This window comes from Chlamydotis macqueenii, chromosome 15 (genome assembly GCF_036417535.1).
Source record: "Chlamydotis macqueenii isolate bChlMac1 chromosome 15, bChlMac1.mat, whole genome shotgun sequence".
In the NCBI taxonomy this organism is placed as follows: domain Eukaryota; kingdom Metazoa; phylum Chordata; class Aves; order Otidiformes; family Otididae; genus Chlamydotis; species Chlamydotis macqueenii.
Window position 1 is genome coordinate 13,370,735 of NC_141570.1, and position 17,575 is coordinate 13,388,309.

The 17,575-nt window shown below is 57.1% G+C and overlaps 2 protein-coding genes across 2 annotated transcripts; one reads left to right on the forward strand and one right to left on the reverse strand.

Annotated features, from left to right (window-relative positions):
• Positions 1-187: 187 nt before the first annotated feature.
• Positions 188-13,151, forward strand: CCDC78 (coiled-coil domain containing 78). The gene is made up of 15 exons (XM_086760213.1): positions 188-302; positions 584-712; positions 899-985; positions 1,263-1,442; positions 4,513-4,680; positions 4,764-4,814; positions 5,497-5,585; positions 5,914-5,992; positions 6,478-6,603; positions 7,865-8,076; positions 8,689-8,860; positions 9,568-9,611; positions 11,183-11,249; positions 12,019-12,119; positions 12,833-13,151. Exons 1-15 carry the CDS (start codon positions 270-272, stop codon positions 12,957-12,959), a joined length of 1,665 nt encoding a protein of 554 aa, XP_086616339.1. The 5' UTR covers positions 188-269; the 3' UTR covers positions 12,960-13,151.
• A 133-nt stretch (positions 13,152-13,284) lies between these two features.
• On the reverse strand, positions 13,285-16,421 carry ANTKMT (adenine nucleotide translocase lysine methyltransferase). The gene is made up of 5 exons (XM_086760215.1): positions 16,239-16,421; positions 16,031-16,135; positions 15,071-15,211; positions 14,376-14,426; positions 13,285-14,104 (listed from the first exon to the last, which is right to left on the reverse strand). The coding sequence occupies exons 1-5, from the start codon at positions 16,404-16,406 to the stop codon at positions 13,916-13,918; spliced, it is 654 nt and encodes a 217-aa protein (XP_086616341.1). The 5' UTR covers positions 16,407-16,421; the 3' UTR covers positions 13,285-13,915.
• Between the last annotated feature and the right edge of the window lie 1,154 nt (positions 16,422-17,575).

Here is a 17,575-nt window from a genome sequence, read left to right on the forward strand (position 1 = left end):
TTACTGGAAGTGTCTGCTAAGCTGCTGGTTTCAGCATCCTGCTGTGTGGTGTCTTAGGGATACAGAAACCTCCTGACAAGCATCTTTTCTTTTCCTGGGGTGGCTGTAATAATTGGCTCCACCTTCATATCGACACCTGCTAGTAACCAAAGTTGTTAGCAACATTGCCTGTGCCCTGCCTCAAGGGAAAAGTTGCTGCTGTAGAGATCCTCAGATCCTTCCTTTGCTCTGCAGCCTGATACAGTGCAAAGATCCTGGCCTCTGAGCACATGGATTTGGGAAGTGCTGCAGAGAACGAGAATGTAAGTACTCTAACAGAGCACCTGTAGCATTTTGCTAATGAAAATACAAGCGTGAAGGTCTGCAACCCCTTCCCTGGTTGTTCAACCAGTGCTCTGCAAACGAAATCCTAATTGCAGAAGGAAAATGGCAGCTGAAAATCCCATCTCCAATCTGTTCAAGCTCTGAAAAGCTGCATATGCTGTGCTTTTCCTTCCATCAGCACTGTGGTGGGAGAATAGCACGGGACAGAGAAGGGCTCTGCTGGCTGGCACCAGCTGCTGGAGCTGTTGCGTGTCTCTAGGTGCGGCTGCAGGACAGGAACGAGAGGCTGCACCGACTCGGAGACCTGCAAGAGAGGATGGGGAAGCTGGCTGGCTCCAAAACAGATTTATCAGCCAGAATCATCTTCAGTGAAGAGGAGAAACTGAAGGTAAAACAAATACTTCAGGAGGTGGAGAGAACTGAGCCGTGAGGCCAGTAGATAATGTGGTGGGAAATGCTGGGGCCTCCTTCTAGGAGTGTATGTGTGCTCATGTTCCCCGGTGTGACCTGCTGAAACAGATTGTCGGCCTCAGAATCAGCCCATGGCCTCTATAACGTCCTTTCTCTCGCCTAGATTTCCAAAGACCTCATCGATCTGCAGATCGAGACGAACAGAATGAAGGAGCAGTATGAGATGGAGAACTTTGAACTGAAAAATATGGTATGCAAAAGTTTGAAGCAGAGTTGATTCAGCTCTGCCGATACCTTTCTCTAAAGCCGCAGTTCCTTGTGCATCCATCTTTGCCTTGCTTGGTGTTCTCTTGGCTTGAGCTAGCGCAATGAATTCCCCATCCATCCCCCAGGTACCATGAAACGCGTGTGAAACTCGTCTCTCTTTAAGTCATAGCGTACCTATCAGAACCTGTTTGGCCAAATAAACACCCTGCGATTGCCGCTGGTCTCAGCCACAGTCTAATTCTGCTGCCTCCCCTCTGCAGATCCTGGCCCTGGAGAACCGCGTGCTGGAGCTGGAGCGCGGCAGTGAGAAAGTCACCGGGGAGCGGGATGCCTTACGGGAGCGCCTGCAGGCTCTGGAGGCCAGTCGGAGGGAGCTGGCAGACGAGTACATCGTTTTGAAAAGCAATTACCTGGCCCTAGGCAAAGAACTGGAGCAGGAGGTAAGACGGGCTGCAGCGTTCGCGACTGCAGCTCACCGTTACCCAATCTACAGCCAGCTTGGTTGGCTTTGCGTCGCGTATCCATGTCCGGTACGGTTTGCCAGCTGTGAGGCTGGTTATTTTGCTTTCAGGGCCCAGGGATTTCATGAAACCTTCTCGCAGGGCCTGCAGAACCTGCTCTGCTCCGCAGGGACGGGGCGCTGACCCCTGCACTGTGCTCTCCTGGGCACCCTGCTGCCGGAGCCTTTCTCTTTTCATGCCGTCTGGGATCTCTGTCACTAGCAGCGACGCGGAGGTCACCGCGGGGCTGGTCCGAGTGCACGGTGCGGGTCCCTCTTGACTGCCAGCACGCTTTGTTTCCCTTTTTTTCTGCATGGCTTGCGCAGGCTGCACGGGAACTGATTGTAGTCGCTCTCATTTCATAAGGGGCCTGGAACTTTTTGAGGTTGTCAAGTTTAAAAAAAACACTGAATATAACATGTTTCTGGTTGTTCCTTAAAATACAGCAAATTTCCTGGTGACTGTTAGCTTAGTGATTATTAACTGAACTCTTTTGGAGCCAGATTTGTGTATTTCTCTGGCAAGAATAGCTGCTTCAATAGACCTTCCTCTCTTCCCTCCCTCTCCCCCCTCCCACTTCTCCTTCTTTTTGAATTGGCTTGAATGCCTGACACCCTCCTGCCTCCCCCGGCAGATAGTTTACTGGTTCAGCCCAATGACTTGGGTTTACCGCGCTGGCCCTCTGCAGAGCCGTGATGGGGAGCTGTCGGGGTGAGACCAGGCACACTGGTCCAGTCTGTCTTTATGGTGAGCACTGGTCTGCAGAGCTTCCCGGAGAGGAGGATACGAGATCGCAGTCATCCCATTGCAAATAAGTGAGTTGGTGACTCCGGTGAAGCCAGAATTTATCTCCCATAAACCTAGAAATGGAAATTGCTTATGAGGAGGCAAGCTCAGCTGCTTGCAGGGGTGTGAACCCACCCCGTCGTTCTGCCGGAGCACGAGGCAGAACGCATGCAGCTGACTGTCAGCCAGGCAGCACGCTGCTGAGCCACGGTACCGCCAGCCTGCGGAGGAATAGCTCGGCGTTCAGCAGTCTCGGTTCCTTCTTCTCCCCAAGGGGGTGCAATGTGTTAGTCAAAAAATGGATTTTTCAGGTGGCTGACATCTCTAAATGATGGGTTTAGCAGGTTAGTGGTAATGACACCTCATTTTCACGTGGATCCTGGAATATTTCAGAAAGTGAAGGCGCATAGATTCAGTTATGTGCACAGATAGCGTCCCGAAGAATTGGTGGAGCAGAAGCCAAGGGCGAACTCCTTGGTTGTAATTCACAAGCTGAGGATTTTAGCCCAGTTTCTTGGCTCCGACTACCAAATATCCCTGCCCGAAGCAAAAGAGGCTCCAACTTGGCAGATTGGGACTTGTCACAGCATGGGCCTCTTGCTCATTATTTTCCCAGTGTGGACTTTCCCAAAGGAAATGGGAAAAGCAGCTTGTGGTTCTGCCCCCTCCCCTTCCCGGGCTCTCTTCTGGGGAGACAATGAACCTTTTACACGTTCCCAATTACAAGTGCTACTTGTGACCTTGCCAATATGTTGTCATGGCTGCTTGGCGCAGAAGCAGCTCGGCGAGCTCATTCACGGTCCCTCGCACGGGAAGGCTGGGAGCCTCTGAATTGGCGCAGCCCCCATTGTACGGCTCGATTCACACACCGCCCCGTGTCCGTCCCAGGCGGAGGAGCTGGCCTGGCCTGTCCCTGGGGAAGCGCCTTCCAGAAGATGCCAGTCACTCACTTTGTGCCTGTTTTCTAACTCGCTGTAAATTCTTCCTTTTCAAGGCTCTGACCTTTCCTCGACTCTCCGTTTCCTCCTCCTCTTTTGTTCAGCGGGCTCGCACCGTCTGCAGCGTGGCGGTACAAAGCGAGGCCGTCGGAGGGGAACCCAAATGGCTGCGAACCAGCTCCAGGCCGGGGTTTTCCCTGGAGCCTGGCCAGGCTTGGGAGCCCAGGAGAGGTGGCAAAGCCCCTCGCAAACCTGGGACTGCCGCTTTCTTTCACCAAACCGGTACCTCTGTGCTGGTGTGACCCCCTCCAATCAAATTGTCGGGGCTGACAGCTGCAGATGGATCGTTTTCGGTTGGAGAACAAGCAGCCTGTCTCTGCGTAGCTGTCAGTTTTCACAGCTGTATATCTCACCTCTTTGTCAGCCTCTTTTCTCCTCTCCTCTCTCCCTCAGCCCACCCTGTGCTATCTTTTGATAAGCTATTCTCCCCACGGATGACTCAGATGACCTCTGCCTCCCATCCTCCTGATTCACTGCCATGGTAACAATTACTCAAGCTTGTCCCCAGTCATAAACCCCATCAAAGCTTTGTTATCTACATAGAAACCCTCCCGTGAGACATGAATTCCCCCAGTGTTCCTTCCAGATCACCTGTAACAGAGGCTTTCTCATTCAGATCCTCTTTATCTTTTGGAAATGTGTCACTTTTGCACCAGCACCGCTTTGAATCTTCGCTGCCTACGCGGGGCTGTGGGCTGGCTGCTGCTGGAGGGATGCATTCAGACAAAACTGGAATTAGCTGGGTGGTGGCAGCCTAGATGGATGGAGATCTGGCCCTTCTCTTGCGTGACGGAGTCCAGCGCTGTTCAAAGCCGTTGTGTGGGGAAAGACGTGCCTGAAGTGTTGGGAAACTGTGTCGAGGGTACAGGGTTAGAGGGAGGAGGGAGGCTGGGGGTCAGGACACAGAAGTGGTGGCAGAGCTGTGCCCAGGACGGCACCGGGATCCATATCCGAATGCAAGAGCGAGATGGGCAGAGAGCAAGGTGACATGTGAATAATCCTGATGCCTGGCAACGATACTTACCCTGCATTTCCATGAGAATTAGAAAATCACTGGTATCTTTGGACAGATGAGAGAGAACTAAAAATAAAACTTGCTTTTAGGAGGGGATGTGAGTGCCTGCTCCGTGTACACACCCAAGAGCAGTGGGTATGCTGAACAGACAGCATGTGGAGCCGCAGAGGCGGAATTTCGGCAGCTCTTTCCTTCTTGTTTGACCTGGCAGGTCATGAAGAATGAAGAGCTCAGCCTAGAGCTGCTCAACCTGGCCAATGCCAGGAGCGCCCTTCCCCGCACAGAGAGCAACTGCTCCCCTGCCGTGGCCAATGAACCCTCTGCCGAGCGGGAAGGAGCGCGAGCAATGGTGCGCCGTCTCTCGGCTCGAAGGGTGAAGGTAAGGACCTCTTTGCCCCATCACTAGCTCCTTGGAGAACAGGAATCTAACAGGCATCTTCTTCTGTCTCTTACTAAAACCAGCCAGAAGATGTGGCCGCCTCTGAACACCAGCGGGAAAAGCTGGAGAGAAACGTGAGTGTGTGGGGGTCTGCTCCTGCATCCTGGGGGAAGAAGAGGGGGGAATTTATTCCGAGTGTGACTGGCACCTCCTGGTGCTAACTTTAATTTTGTGGATGAGCTGATACCTCCTCGATTTATTTTACAATTTCTTTAAGCTGTGCAGTCAAAAAATGAGATTAGAATAACTCTAGGTGCAGACAAAAGCTGAGAGAGGGCAGCTGTGGTTCCCTCCGTCAGTGCCCCTGGGTGAACAGAGGCAAGAGTTTAAAAGCCAACAAGTGCAGAGGACATGTGATTGTCTTCTCCTTGCTGATACTTGAGAAAGATGGGGGTGATAAAGCACCCAAAATGGAGAGCACTGCGATGCTCCCTGCCTCCTTCCCCTCTGCAGCCCATGCAACACCAGCTTGGGCTCTGCCGCCAGCTCCCACTGGGAATCTGACTCTCAGAGCAAGAATCTCCCGTGGGGGAACGACACGTGTGCGCTTCCATGTGTCCTGTCACAGGAGCACACACCGCTTCTGGTGTGCTACAGGGCGTTGGTCGCTCCCAGCGAAACCCATCCTTTCCCCAGTGCTTCACTGGTAAGCTGGGCCTGTGCTCAGCTGGAGGCTCTCCTCACTTCTTCCCCCTTCGCAAATCCCTCTACTTAGCTCAGCCCTCTGTCTCATCTTCCTCTTCATTTGTCCCTCAGTTGCTTGGAAACCAGGATCACATAAAAGTGGAGCTGGAAAAACTGAAGAAAACCTATGATTTGCAGCAGCAGAAGTTGGAAGAGAGAGTGTGAGTGTTTGAGGGCACATCCTTCTGTTTGGCTGGGCTTTTATGGAGCTCCTTGGGGCTGAATTGGATCCTTGGGAACAGGAGAGGAGGCAGCCTGCCTTTGGCGGGGTAGAGGGGGGAAATAATGATTCACCCGTGGAAGAAGTGAGGCCTGGAAGCAAAAACTAGTGTTTACAAGGCTGTTAAGAGGGTTAGCTGTCTGCATAGAGGTTGGTGCCCGACTGATCTCTGTCATCCCACAGCGATTTCCTTCTCAAAGCAGGCTGTGTTGGACCTACAGAGAAGTTCAGGGGTTTAAAATAAGCACACCTTCTCCCTGTGTGCCCAGGATCGTGATGGGGAAGGAGCTGCAGGAGGCAAAGGCAGCGATGGGGGACACCCAGCACAAGCTGGTGGAGCAGTCAGCGGTAAGGGCAGGCTCTCTTCCAGCCCCCGGCACCCAGGGCTGCCCCTGCTCATCCGTTCCTCCCGCGTGCTGTGCACTTGGCCTGGAGCTAGCAGGGGGTGGATGTCTCATACCGAGGTACTTCAACGTGTCTCCCTCTCCAGGGAGTTTGTCATACCAAGGTGCTCCTCCCTGCCCGGTTTCCTTCTCCAGGGGTGCAATGCACGTGGTGGAAGGTGCTGCTTGCCACAGGTGGTGGGAGGAATTTTGTTCACTGAGATTTAGAAAGAGCTGGTGAAATCACCGGGGTGGGCATTGCAAATGGCAGAAGGGAGCAGGGGAATAGAGATTATGAACATTTCCAGTGGGTTCCCTAGAAAACCCAGGAACTTCCCAGCTCTAGTGAAGCTGAGTATCTGGAAATTAAATCCCCTGTCTCTCACGGAGCTTCTTAGTGCCCCTTGCTTGGCCAGAGGACAAGCAAGCGAGTGTGTTTGCTGTGCCTAGGTGCTGCTCACTTCCCAGAGCCAGCTCCAAGAAGTGGAAGCGGAGAACTCCCAGCTGCAGCTCCGGTTGAAGGAGCTAACTGAGGAATATCGCTCCCGGCTCACGCAGTACATCAAGGATGTAGCGGTGGGTACCTCCAGCCCCAGGGGTTCTCCTGGCCTGGGGAGGTCTCTCCATGCTGGCTGTTTCCCCTCCGTGCTAGGCTGTAGAGCAGAGCAGGGCTTGGGCAACCATCCCAGCAACTGGAAGGGGGCTCTGTGCCCTCAGCTTGGCCTGGGGGAGGAGATGCCAGCCCCCCTCCTCGCCCAGATTTCCTATGTGGCCACACTAAACAGTCTGTGAGTTTCTGCTGGGGCTTTTCTTGGTCAGATTACTTGGACTGAAAGATCCTCTTATTTACTATGGCTGCCTTCCAGTTGGCTTCTAATCTCCATTGCCCTGACAACGTCCCTCGGCAGGCCAGGCGATGCCGCTTCTGGCTTTGTCACCGCCTCCGCGGTGACTCTGCCACTGTCCCCGCAGGGAGCTCTGCCAGCCTCCATGGTCGGCTACAGAGCCATGTAGCGCCAGCGCCTGGGACTTGCTCTGGGAACAGGCGCCTTTGACCGAGACTAGGGCCTCCAGAGCACGGTGAGGACTCAGCACAGGACAGGCGTTTCGGGCAGGTTCAGGCGTGGATACCTTATTATCTTGGGTGGTGAGACTGGGAAGAATCACAGAATCATAGAATGGTTTGGGTGGGAAGGGAGCGCTAAAGCCCCCCCAGTCCAACCCCCTGCCAGGAGCAGGAACATCTCCAACCAGATCAGGTTGCTCAGAGCGCCGGCCAACCTGGCCTGGAATGTTTCCAGGGATGGGGCACCCACCGCCTCGCTGCCTCGCTGGGCAACCTGAGCCAGTGCTCCACCACCCTCTTTCTACCCTGCTAGGTGGCTAGAAATCTCTTCCTACCCTGCTAGGTTGCAGTAAGCAGGTTTTGGCAGGAGTTTCTGTGCCAGGAGAACATGGTGTGGTGATGGATCAGGAGACTAAGCAAAGCAACTTTTACTATCAAGAATAGTTTAATTTCTAACACAGCCATGTTGAAGCATCTCCTAGCTAGCAGAGAGAGTGGGGCACAGTGGAAAGAAGAGGGGACTAGAGACGGCAACTCCTGACACCAACTCGTGTTGCCCAAGGCAGGTCACTGATACGGTACAGATGCCTTCTCTGTCTTGAAGGGGCATGATGGAAGTTAATTAGGCTTTCCTGCTCTTAGAAAATGGAAGATATTAGCGATTCTCTGGGTTGTTAGCACAAAAACACCTGGACCGTCTCTGAGGGAAATAACTTATGTGCCTTAGGGAATGACCTGATCACCTGGATTTCTTTCTCTTTGTGTTTAAAGGACTACATGGACAGCAAATCCAGCAACATAGCGGGGCCCGGCAAAGCCCCAGCTGACCGTGCTCCCATGAAAGGCTTTGTGGACAGCATGCTGAAGGACATCAGGGCTTCCTACAAGTCTCGGGAAGAGCAGCTAGCTAGAGCGGCACGTGGCTACAAGAAACGCATGAAGAACTTGGTCAAGAAGCACGAGAATCTGCTGATTGCTTACGGGTAGGGCTCAGCCAGGATCTGGGCTACTTCTGTCTCCTCAGCTTCTTGCTGAGGACCATGTAGAAGTGCCCCCCAGCACCCAGACCCTGGGCTGAGAGGGAGGCAAACAGGGCTCCCAGGCGGAGCAGAGAATCTGGAGTGCATGTTTATCTCCCTGCTCCCGACAAGCCGGGAGCAAGGAGTCTCCAGCTACGCATCAGAGTGCTCTGGAGTTGCTTTGCCACGTACATTTCCTCCCGTGTAAAATTTAGGGTGAGAGATTGATTCCACATTGGACGGTGTGGAAATGCAGAGGTACCACAAATAACTCCTGCCTCCCAGCCCGTCCCTGCAGTGCTCTCAGCTCTGCTCCACCGCTCTCTCAGCAGCTTGAGCTGTGGGAAGCAGCAGAAATTCTTGTGGCATAAAAGCCACAAATAGCTCTAGGATGAGTTCCCCTCAGAAACGCTCCCAGGAATATCGCGCATGCTGCCGGGCTCTCCCACTTATCCTTCGCAGGTGGACTGGCTCTTGGTGGCCAGAAGCCAGAAGGTGCCTCCATCAGCAGCAGAAATGCTCGGTGTTTTTACCCAACCACAGCTAGCAGGGACTAACCCCTCTGGCACCTTACAGGCTCCAGCGAGAGCAGATCCGGTCTTTGGGCAGCGGCGCTATGGATTGCGGCCCTGCCGAGCTCCACTTTTCCGTCTCGGACCCAGAGCTGCTGACGAACACGACCCGGGAGCTAAACCGTCTGCGGGAGGCTAAAGCAAAACTGGAGATGCAGTTACAAGAATTGCAGAAGGTGCTGGCTGGGCTGCTGGCTTTCTGTGGCGGTGGAAATGGCGGGTGCTGGGGGGACTCTCACAGGCCATGGATTTGGCCCCTTCGTTAGACATTCCCAGAGGGTTTGCTGTGTCTCTGCGGCATGGGCAGGGGTAGCACTTCCTTGCTTTCTCAGTTTGGGAAAAGGCGGGATGTCCAAGCATTCCCCTCATTGCTTCAACCCTGCTGCACAGCGGTGAGTTCCAGTTAGATCCTGGAGGCCGGGCAGCCCCACAGATTGGGGTCGCTGAGCTCTGGGAAGGCTGAGGAGTCCCCGATGTTACGGGAGAGCTGCTGGGCCAGCAGCCTCACTCACTGCTGAAAGAAGAGGCGAGTAAGGGAGGGTAGGATGGGGTTTTCTGTTCTTGCCTGCCTTTGCCTCAGCGTGAGTAGCTAACTGAGCAGGACACCCCACTCAGAAACACGCCAGTCAGCTCCACATCCTCCCACTGGTTCTTTCTGGGCAGAGATGCATCTCTTGATTTGCGCGAGATGCGTTTATTTAAAAACGCAGAGGATGGGAGTCCTGAACCTTAAGATTGTCCTGCACATCATCTCCTTGCCAGGGCACTGGTGGCTGTTGGAGTGCTGGGATGTGTTGTGCCGCTTTCTTCAAAGTGGCAGGGGCTGTGGTGGGATTGCACTGGTTTTGTGCTGACAGGAATACTGTTCTTCCTCTGCCTTCAGAACAGACTGAAGGAAACCTCTGCCGTTCCGCTGGCTCCTGAGCAGTAAGTCCTGTTTGTTGTTCCGCATATTTGTAATTCTGCATTCTCCTTGCTGTGTGGATTGAGGAATCTTTTCTGCTTTGCTTGGAGACCGTCATAAATAGGGAGAAAGCGAGCTGATAGGGACTCACGCGAGAAGAAAAGCCAGCTGTCGTCTCGGCGCAGCATTTCCTGCGGTGAAATGAGTTGGTCATTTGGGCCTCAATCCAAGAAAGCTCTTAAGCACATGTTTGATTTAATCATGTTTTTACTCCCCCTGATCCCTTTAAGAAGCCGAAGTTTAACATACGCCTGAGCGCTTTGGTGGATCACAACCTGAGAAAGGCAAGTGAAACGCCACCAGTCTGAGATGGTCTTGTTTCTCCTCCCTCCCAAAGCAGAAGGCGGGCTGGAGCCCTTAGGTGACCCTGTCCTGATACCTCCTGGCTTCTTGACATGCCCAGCTCATTTTTGATGGGTCTCTTCCCCCCGTTCCATTATTCCGTTGAAACTCTATCAACTACAGCTGCAGAGAGGTGGAACGAAGCGTAGGCGAAACCTGAGCTGGGATTTTTCAGCCTTTTAAAATGTGGTAGCCTAGAAAACATGTCAGGTATTTCATTGAACGAAATACCCCCAGCACTGAGGAGTCGGTCAGTGCTGGAGCCACCGGGCCTTGGAGACACGTCTCGGAGAAGAGCTTGAGCCTTAAGCAGGCTCTGCCATGCTGAAAAATAGTACTAGTCCTTAAGAGATGCATTAATTTTAGCTGCCAAGAGACTCTACACCCTTCAAAGCGTTTGTTTTGTGTGTGCTGGTGGGTCTTGCCTGCGCCGATACCTTGTCGCTCTAGCTAGGGACACGAAGCCCGGCGTTCCTGCAGCGCGTCGGCTGTAATTACTGCTGCTCCTTGCCTTTATCAGCCGCGCGGCTTCGCTGGTTATTGTTCTCTTTGCTTCTGCTCCCACGGAATCTCCGCCGTGGTTTCCCGCGTGCCTGGGCCAGGACGCTGCAGCCACCAGAGGGAACTGGCAGTCGCAGCAGAGCCGCTCTTGGGCACAATGCATTCCTCCCCTTCACACAACCCAAATTCCTCCAGCGTCAGATGTGACCCGTATTTTGCTTATTCAGACTGGGACAGAAGAGGAAGAACTTTCCCACGGCTGGGCTGCACAGACAGCTCACCTATCGCGCTCAGCGACCAGAACGGGCGGGTTTGTGCTCAGAAACATGAAAAGCACCAGCGTTTGGCACTGATTGCTCTCTCTTTCCCTCGAGTTCAGTCCTGCAGTGTCAGGTTAAGGACTCTTTCTGCATGGAGTCCTCTGATGTATGAGTGTTGATGCGAACTTGGAAGACATCCAGCCATCCCAGCGGGGAATCCCAGGTCGGCAGAAGGGCTGTGACTTCCGTGCCCAGGCACAGAGATGGCACCGCATGCCCTGAGGAAGTTTGGAAGAAAAAAGGCTCAGAGCACTGGAGTTTATGGTTGGATGGACATGAGTTATGTCCAGCCCCCAAAGAGAGCTGTGTGACTTGCAGATGGACTGGAGTGGAAGGTCTGTTTGTGATCAAAATCTGCTTTTCTTTCCTAGGCGGCTGGAGGACGAGGGCTGGGCAGAGGTCAGGAAGCAGCTCCGGGAGTTCGCACGCACCACCCAGGTAAAGGTCTGGAACAGCCCGTCCAAAAAAAGCTTGGCCCTCACCCACGTGTCAAAGACATGCGGCCCCAGCTGGGTGCCAATATGCCAATGGACTGGACTGTATTGTTCCTTCCCTTGTTTCAGCACAAGCATTTAGGCATCTGTGCAACAAATTGGGAACGTCTTCAACCTGGTTCATGTCTAGTTTGAATCTAAATCAGCTTCCCAGCCTGGTTTCCCCTGGGTGCAAGGATATTTTCGCTGTAGTCGGGGATGGGGTGGCCCAGAGCAAGGAGGAGAACTCTCTCCAGCCGCAACACTGCCCTGCAGCACCCACGAAATGGTGGTGATGCTCACCAGGCTTGGCTGAGATGGGATTTGCTGTCCAGCAGCAGGGAGAAGGGTTGGCACTGAGATCTCTGCCCGCCGCCCGTGGGGAAAGGGCTTTGCAAACAGAGCAGAGGTTTGGTTTGGTTTTTAGCAAGAAGTGCTACCAGCCCGCTTCTGTGCTGTGCCTTTCTCTGTCCACAGTGACCTGAGGAAGTGCTCCACCCTCCGCTGGTCGTGTAAAGCTAAACACCTAAACTGTGCGTGCCTTTGTGGCCAAAAGAAGGGAGATGGCTTCTCCCCAGGTGCCTCAGTTTTTGGTTGCTGCTGTACCCTAATGCCAAGTGGTGCCAGGGCTGAGTGATGGGGAAGTGGCTGGTCTCGCCTTGCAGAGGGACTGAGCGACTTCTGTCCCATCTCACAGAGCTCTCTGTTTTCTCCATGTTTCCTTGCCTCTGCAGGAGGATTTGGAGCAGGAGAGGAGCCAGCTGCTGACTCGGGCAGTGGTGGCAGAAGAGCAGGTGTCTGAGCTGCAGGAATACATAGACAAGCATCTTGCAAGGTGAGACGGTAGCATTCCAGTTTACCTCCCAGGCTAATCACCAGCGACACCGCCATGCCCACCCCGCTGCTGGTGCCTGACCTCACCGCTGCCTTCCCGCAGCACTGCTGGCACGGCTGACGTCCTGCAGCACGTCCAGCTTTGTGGGCAGCTGCCGCCATCCCTTCTTCCACAGAGCGGGGAGGGCAGCGTCTGGCTTGCCGAGCCGCATGTCTCCTTCCCTGTACACTCACCTGTCCTTCAGAGGAAGCAAAGAGAGGGGTTGCTGAAAATCTTAAGCCTCCCAGCAGCCCCTGATCTCCAGTCCTCTCTCCCAGGCTCATCACACCCCAGAGCAGGGAGAACGGCTGGTTGGGCAAGGAAGGGTGAGAGCAAGCAGGACACATCTGTTGGAGCAATGGTCCGACTGCGCTGCCGTAACTGCCCAGCCAGCTCGGCTCTGAACGCCCATCGGACCCCCGGGCTCGCTGGGGATATCGGGAACTGGCAGAACTGACAAACACCTCTTCCTTGGGAAAAGGCTGCAGTTTTCTCCCTGCCTAGGGCCCAGATCCCAGCATGGCTCAGCGCCTGGGCTGGCTGCTCCGCATTAACCGACGCCATCCTTGGCACGCGGTGAACGAAGTGTACATTTAAATTTATCGCTCCTGCGTGTGAGCTATCAGCAGGGTTGCGACCGTACGGGCAATGACGATGCTGCTTCCCCATCGCAGGTACAAGCAGGAGATCCTCCGGCTGAGGAAGCTCCCTGGCAGCGAGACGCCACGCACGCTCAGCGCTGGGGCGGCCGATACCCGCTCACCGCCCAGAGCCAGAAGGACCGTCAGCCACCAGCCATAGCTCTTCCCCACGGCTCCGAAAAGTGGCACGATCACAGAGGAGAGCGGAATTTAAAAGGAAGGAGCTTTCTGTTGTGTGGGCTGGCCGGAGCAAGTATCCTTCCCCGGCTGGGAGCCAGGAGGCAGAGCAAGGGAAACCACGTGGGTGTTCCCGGTCTCAAATTAACGGTACTAAAACAGGACGAGACAACTGTGTCTTGTCTATCCCCTGAGCCCTCAGCTGTAGGAATTCCACCATTCCCTGAGCACATCACGCCTCTGGACACGGGGTCATGTTCCCAGGCGGCTTTTTACAGTGGGTCTGCCGGGCCAGGTTCCTGTTCCTGCTTCCCAGGACGCTCTCGTAACGTTTCTCCTAGGTCAGACCTAGACCGGAGTCCCAGGACTAACTCTGCTCCTGCCTTTGCTCCCTTCCCAGCTTCCAAGAGATAAGCCCAGGGCTGGTTCGAGCTAGGCTTTGGTCCAAGAGGTCAGACAAAGGTGATGAGCTGCTCTTTTAGGGTGGGAAAACATTTCCTCTGTGTTTGAGTGGGAAAGGGAATATTACATGAGGTGAGCTGGACAAACTCCCTGCCGAGCCTCCCGCAAAGGGCTGGCAGAGCAAAGCCTGAGGCCGGGAGCGGCGGCTGCTCTGGCTCCGGGAGCACCCTGTGGCTGAAAGGCAAAGTAAAAGCCTCAAGGGAAGAACAGTCAAAATGTTTATTTTGAAGTAGCAAACGTACAGAAAGAGGCACTAGAGATTTAGCCCTTAGATCCTGTGAGAATTCCAGGATTTCTAGGTCTGACTTTCCTCTCCCTTGCTTCCCCCGCTCTTTGGAGGCACCACAGCCCTGCAAGTCCCTGGGGAAAAGCCCGGCCCAGCATCCCGCTCGCTCCTGCGCTGAGCCGAGCCCAAAGCCTGGAGAGGCCCCGACCCTGCCGCTGCTGACCCTTAATGCCAGGCTTAACCAGCTACCCTTAAACCGGGCTTCCCTGCGCGCCGCTCTGCGCCGCTCGCCGCACTTCCTTCATGTCATAGGCCCAGACTTGCTCCAGTCCCTGCCCCAGGGTGCTGGTGGGAGTCCAGGAGGGGAAGGGGAAGCGGCCAGCCACCACCCGGGCTTCGTCGGGGAGTTCTGCAAGGAGCTTGGCGGCGAGGGGAGGTTTCTGGGGAGAGAGAGAGACAGCCAGGGCCAGGCGGCCTTAGAAAAGTCATGTAACGGCGGTGCCACCGTGGACGGCTGGTGGGTCCCGAGCCCGCTGCTGCAGCACAGGCCCCCTCCTGGAAAACACGCTCCCGTTCAGCTTTTGATTCCAGCATGAGCAGCTCTGGGATTTTCTTTACGTCTGGGCTCTTATTATTTTTGCCACTGTCTCAGGTTCTGTCTCTTTTTTTCCAAGAAAACCCTCACTGGGAACAAGTCGGAGACCGACTTACCACGCTGGGGGCCAGGAACACGATCACGTTGTAGCAATCGGAAAGATTCACCTTAAAAGAGAAGGAAAAGGGGAATGAAAGAAGCCATGTGCCGTCTTTGGACCACCTAGGACCATCTAGGGTTGTCTTGGACCACCTAGGGCCACCTGGGACGGTCTAAGGCCACCTAGGACCATCTGGGACCACCTAGGCCCATCTAGGACTGTCTTGGACCACCTAGGACCATCTGGGACGGTCTAGGGCCACCTAGGACACTTTAGGGCCATCTGGGACTACCTAGGCCCATCCGGGACCACAATCAGTAGCACGGTAGCAGCCCCCTCCCTGCCCGTGGCAGAGGGGGAGCAGGGGGAACTGTTTGAGTGGCCGGACGCTTTGGGGGTGATCTTCTGAACCTCGGAGGAAGCAAAGATGCCCCGCAATGTGTGAGACGGGACGTGTTGGTGCAACCAGGAGCTGGTCGTGAAAGCAGCGCCTCCAGCGTCGTCCCAGAACCGCCATCCCTGCTGGCTCTGCTCCAGCCAGGCTGCGCGTACGTGACGCCGGCTTTACCAGTGCATCTCTGAAGGCCGCCGTGTGTCAGCAGCACCCAGCGCTCTTCTCAAAGTTGCTCTGAGGAGGAGTGCTACCAGCAACCCAGGCGGGCATTTTCCCGGGAAGGAAAAAGCCCAGCCAGACCTTCGGGACGCTGTTACCTTCCACAGATCTTCCTTCAGGAAGGAAACTTTCCCGTGGCACCCAGCCTTCCAGGCCCGGTAGTTGGAGAGAAGCAGCAGCCAGGGGTTGAGCTCGTAGCCCACGGCCGGTCTGAGACCTTGCTTATAAGCCGCTACCACCTGAAGAGAGATGTGCAACTCAAGTGAACCTCAGGGCTGAGTTTTGGGGACAATCTGGGGGGCAGGGGCTGTTGCCCAGTCCCACTTCCTCCCTGCTGCTAGCTCCCGACGGGCAGGGTGACCTCAGTCTTCCATGTGCAGAGGCTCTTCCCTCCTAGAGCCGTCGTTCCCCACCCTGCTCACTGCAGGTCATGTCATCTAGGGGCATCTAAGACTTGTCCAGGTCTGTCTGGGACCACCTAGGCCTGTCTAGGACACTAAGATCACCTGGGACTGTGTAGGGCCACCTAGGATCATGTAGGACCGTCTTGGACCACCTAGGGCCATCTAGGATGAGCTAGGGCCACCTAGAACCACCTAGGACACTTTAGGGCCATCTAGGACGCTCTAGGACCAGCTAGGACACTTTAGGATCACCTAGGGCTGTCTGGGACCACCTAGGACCATCCAGGTCCACCTAGGGGCATCCGAGACCACCTAGTACCATCTAGGGCCACCTAGGGCCATCTGGGACTGTCTAGGGCTATCTAGGACCCTCTATGGCCACCTAGGGCTGTCCAGGGCCGTCTAGGGCCACCTGGGACTGTCCATGGTCACCTAGGGCTGTCCAGGGCAGACTAAGACCACCCAGTACCATCTGGGACCACCTAGGACCATGTAGGTCTCTCTTGGACCACCTAGGGCCACCTCGGACACTCTAGGGCCACCTAGGCCCGTATGGGACCACAACCAGGAGCGTGGCAGCCCCCCGCTCCCAGCCCACGGCCCATCCTGGTGCAGCCCCCATCCCGAACCCCCCCCCCCCCAGCCCCCCCTTACGAGCCGGCCATCTCCCGATCCCAGATCCACCGTCTTCCCCCGGCGCCCCCGCAGCAGGGCCAGGGCGTTCGCCGCTTGCTGGGGGCCGGAGGGCACGTAGGGCACCTGGGGGGGCGAGTGGGGGGCGTCAGGGCCTGCCGTGGGGGGGGGGGGGGTCCCCGCGGGTCGGGGGGCGTGGGGGGGGGGGGGGCAGGGGGGCGGCCGGTACCTGGAGCCGCAGGGGCACCCGGCGGAAGCCGGGCATCAGCAGAGCGGCCCAGGTGGCCCAGGCCACCGCCCCGCTGGCCACCGCCACCTCCAGCAGCCCCCACCCGCCCAGCTCCCCCCGCCGCCCCCACGCCGGCTCCCCCGGCTCCCCCGGCTCCTCCGGTTCCATGGCTGCCGGAAGGGCCGGCCCCGCCCCCCCCCTCCCCGCCTTCCGCCGCCGCTCCCCGCCCTGCACCGGGGCCGGGCTGCACCCCCCCGCACCGACCCCACCCGCACCGGGGCCGGGCTGCACCCCTCCGCGCCGACCCCACCCGCACCGGGGCCGGGCTGCACCCCCCCGCACCGACCCTACCCCCCCCCACACCGGGGCCGGGCTGCACCCCCCCGCGCCGACCCCACCCGCACCGGGGCCGGGCTGCACCCCCCCGCACCGACCCCACCCGCACCGGGGCCGGGCTGCACCCCCCCCGCACCGACCCTACCCCCCCCCACACCGGGGCCGGGCTGCACCCCCCCGCGCCGACCCCACCCGCACCGGGGCCGGGCTGCACCCCCCCGCACCGACCCCACACCCCGCACCGGGGCCGGGCTGCACCCCCCCGCACCGACCCCATCCGCACCGGGGCCGGGCTGCACCCCCCCGCACCGACCCTACCCCCCTCGCACCGGGGCCGGGCTGCACCCCCCCGCGCCGACCCCACCCGCACCGGGGCCGGGCTGCACCCCTCCGCACCGACCCTACCCCCCCCCACACCGGGGCCGGGCTGCACCCCCCCGCGCCGACCCCACACCCGCACCGGGGCCGAGCTGCACCCCCCCGCACCGACCCCACACCGGGGCCGGGCTGCACCCCACCCACGCCGGGGGGCGGTGCGTGTGTGTGTGTGTGCGCGCGGGGGTGCGGAACCGGGCGGCTGTGCGCGGTGGGGTGCACGGTTATGCACGGTTTGGTGCACTTGTGCGCGGTTGTGTGCGGTTGTGCACGGTTCGTTGCGGTTGTGTGTGCGGTTCTGCACGGTTTGTGCAGTTGTGCACGGTTGTGTGCGCGGTTGTGCACGGTTGTGTGCGCGCTTGTGTGCAGTCGTGCACGGTTGTGCAAGGCTTTGTAGGGCTGTCTGTGGTTGTGCACAGCTGCGCACGGCTGTGTGCTTGCGCGTGGCTGCGCACGGCTGTGCACGGGCGTGTGCAGCCGTGCACGGTTGCGCGCTGTAATGCACAGATGTGCGTGCTGGTGCGCAGTTTTGCACAGCTGTGCACGGTTGTGCCTGGTTGTGTATGGCCGCGCACGGTTGTGCGCGGTTGTGCGCGGCTGAACGCGGTTGTGCGCAGCTGTGCGCG

Coding starts and splice junctions, on each gene's coding strand:
- CCDC78 (XM_086760213.1), top strand. CDS start 270: ATGGATTTGGGAAGTGCTGCAGAGAACGAGAAT. Junction 986..1,262: donor ACTTTGAACTGAAAAATATG/GTATGCAAAAGT, acceptor TCCCCTCTGCAG/ATCCTGGCCCTGGAGAACCG. Junction 12,120..12,832: donor ATAGACAAGCATCTTGCAAG/GTGAGACGGTAG, acceptor TCCCCATCGCAG/GTACAAGCAGGAGATCCTCC.
- ANTKMT (XM_086760215.1), bottom strand. CDS start 16,406: ATGGAACCGGAGGAGCCGGGGGAGCCGGGGGAGCCGGCGTGGGGGCGG. Junction 16,136..16,238: donor GGGTGCCCCTGCGGCTCCAG/GTACCGGCCGCC, acceptor TCGCCCCCCCAG/GTGCCCTACGTGCCCTCCGG. Junction 15,212..16,030: donor GATCGGGAGATGGCCGGCTC/GTAAGGGGGGGC, acceptor ATCTCTCTTCAG/GTGGTAGCGGCTTATAAGCA.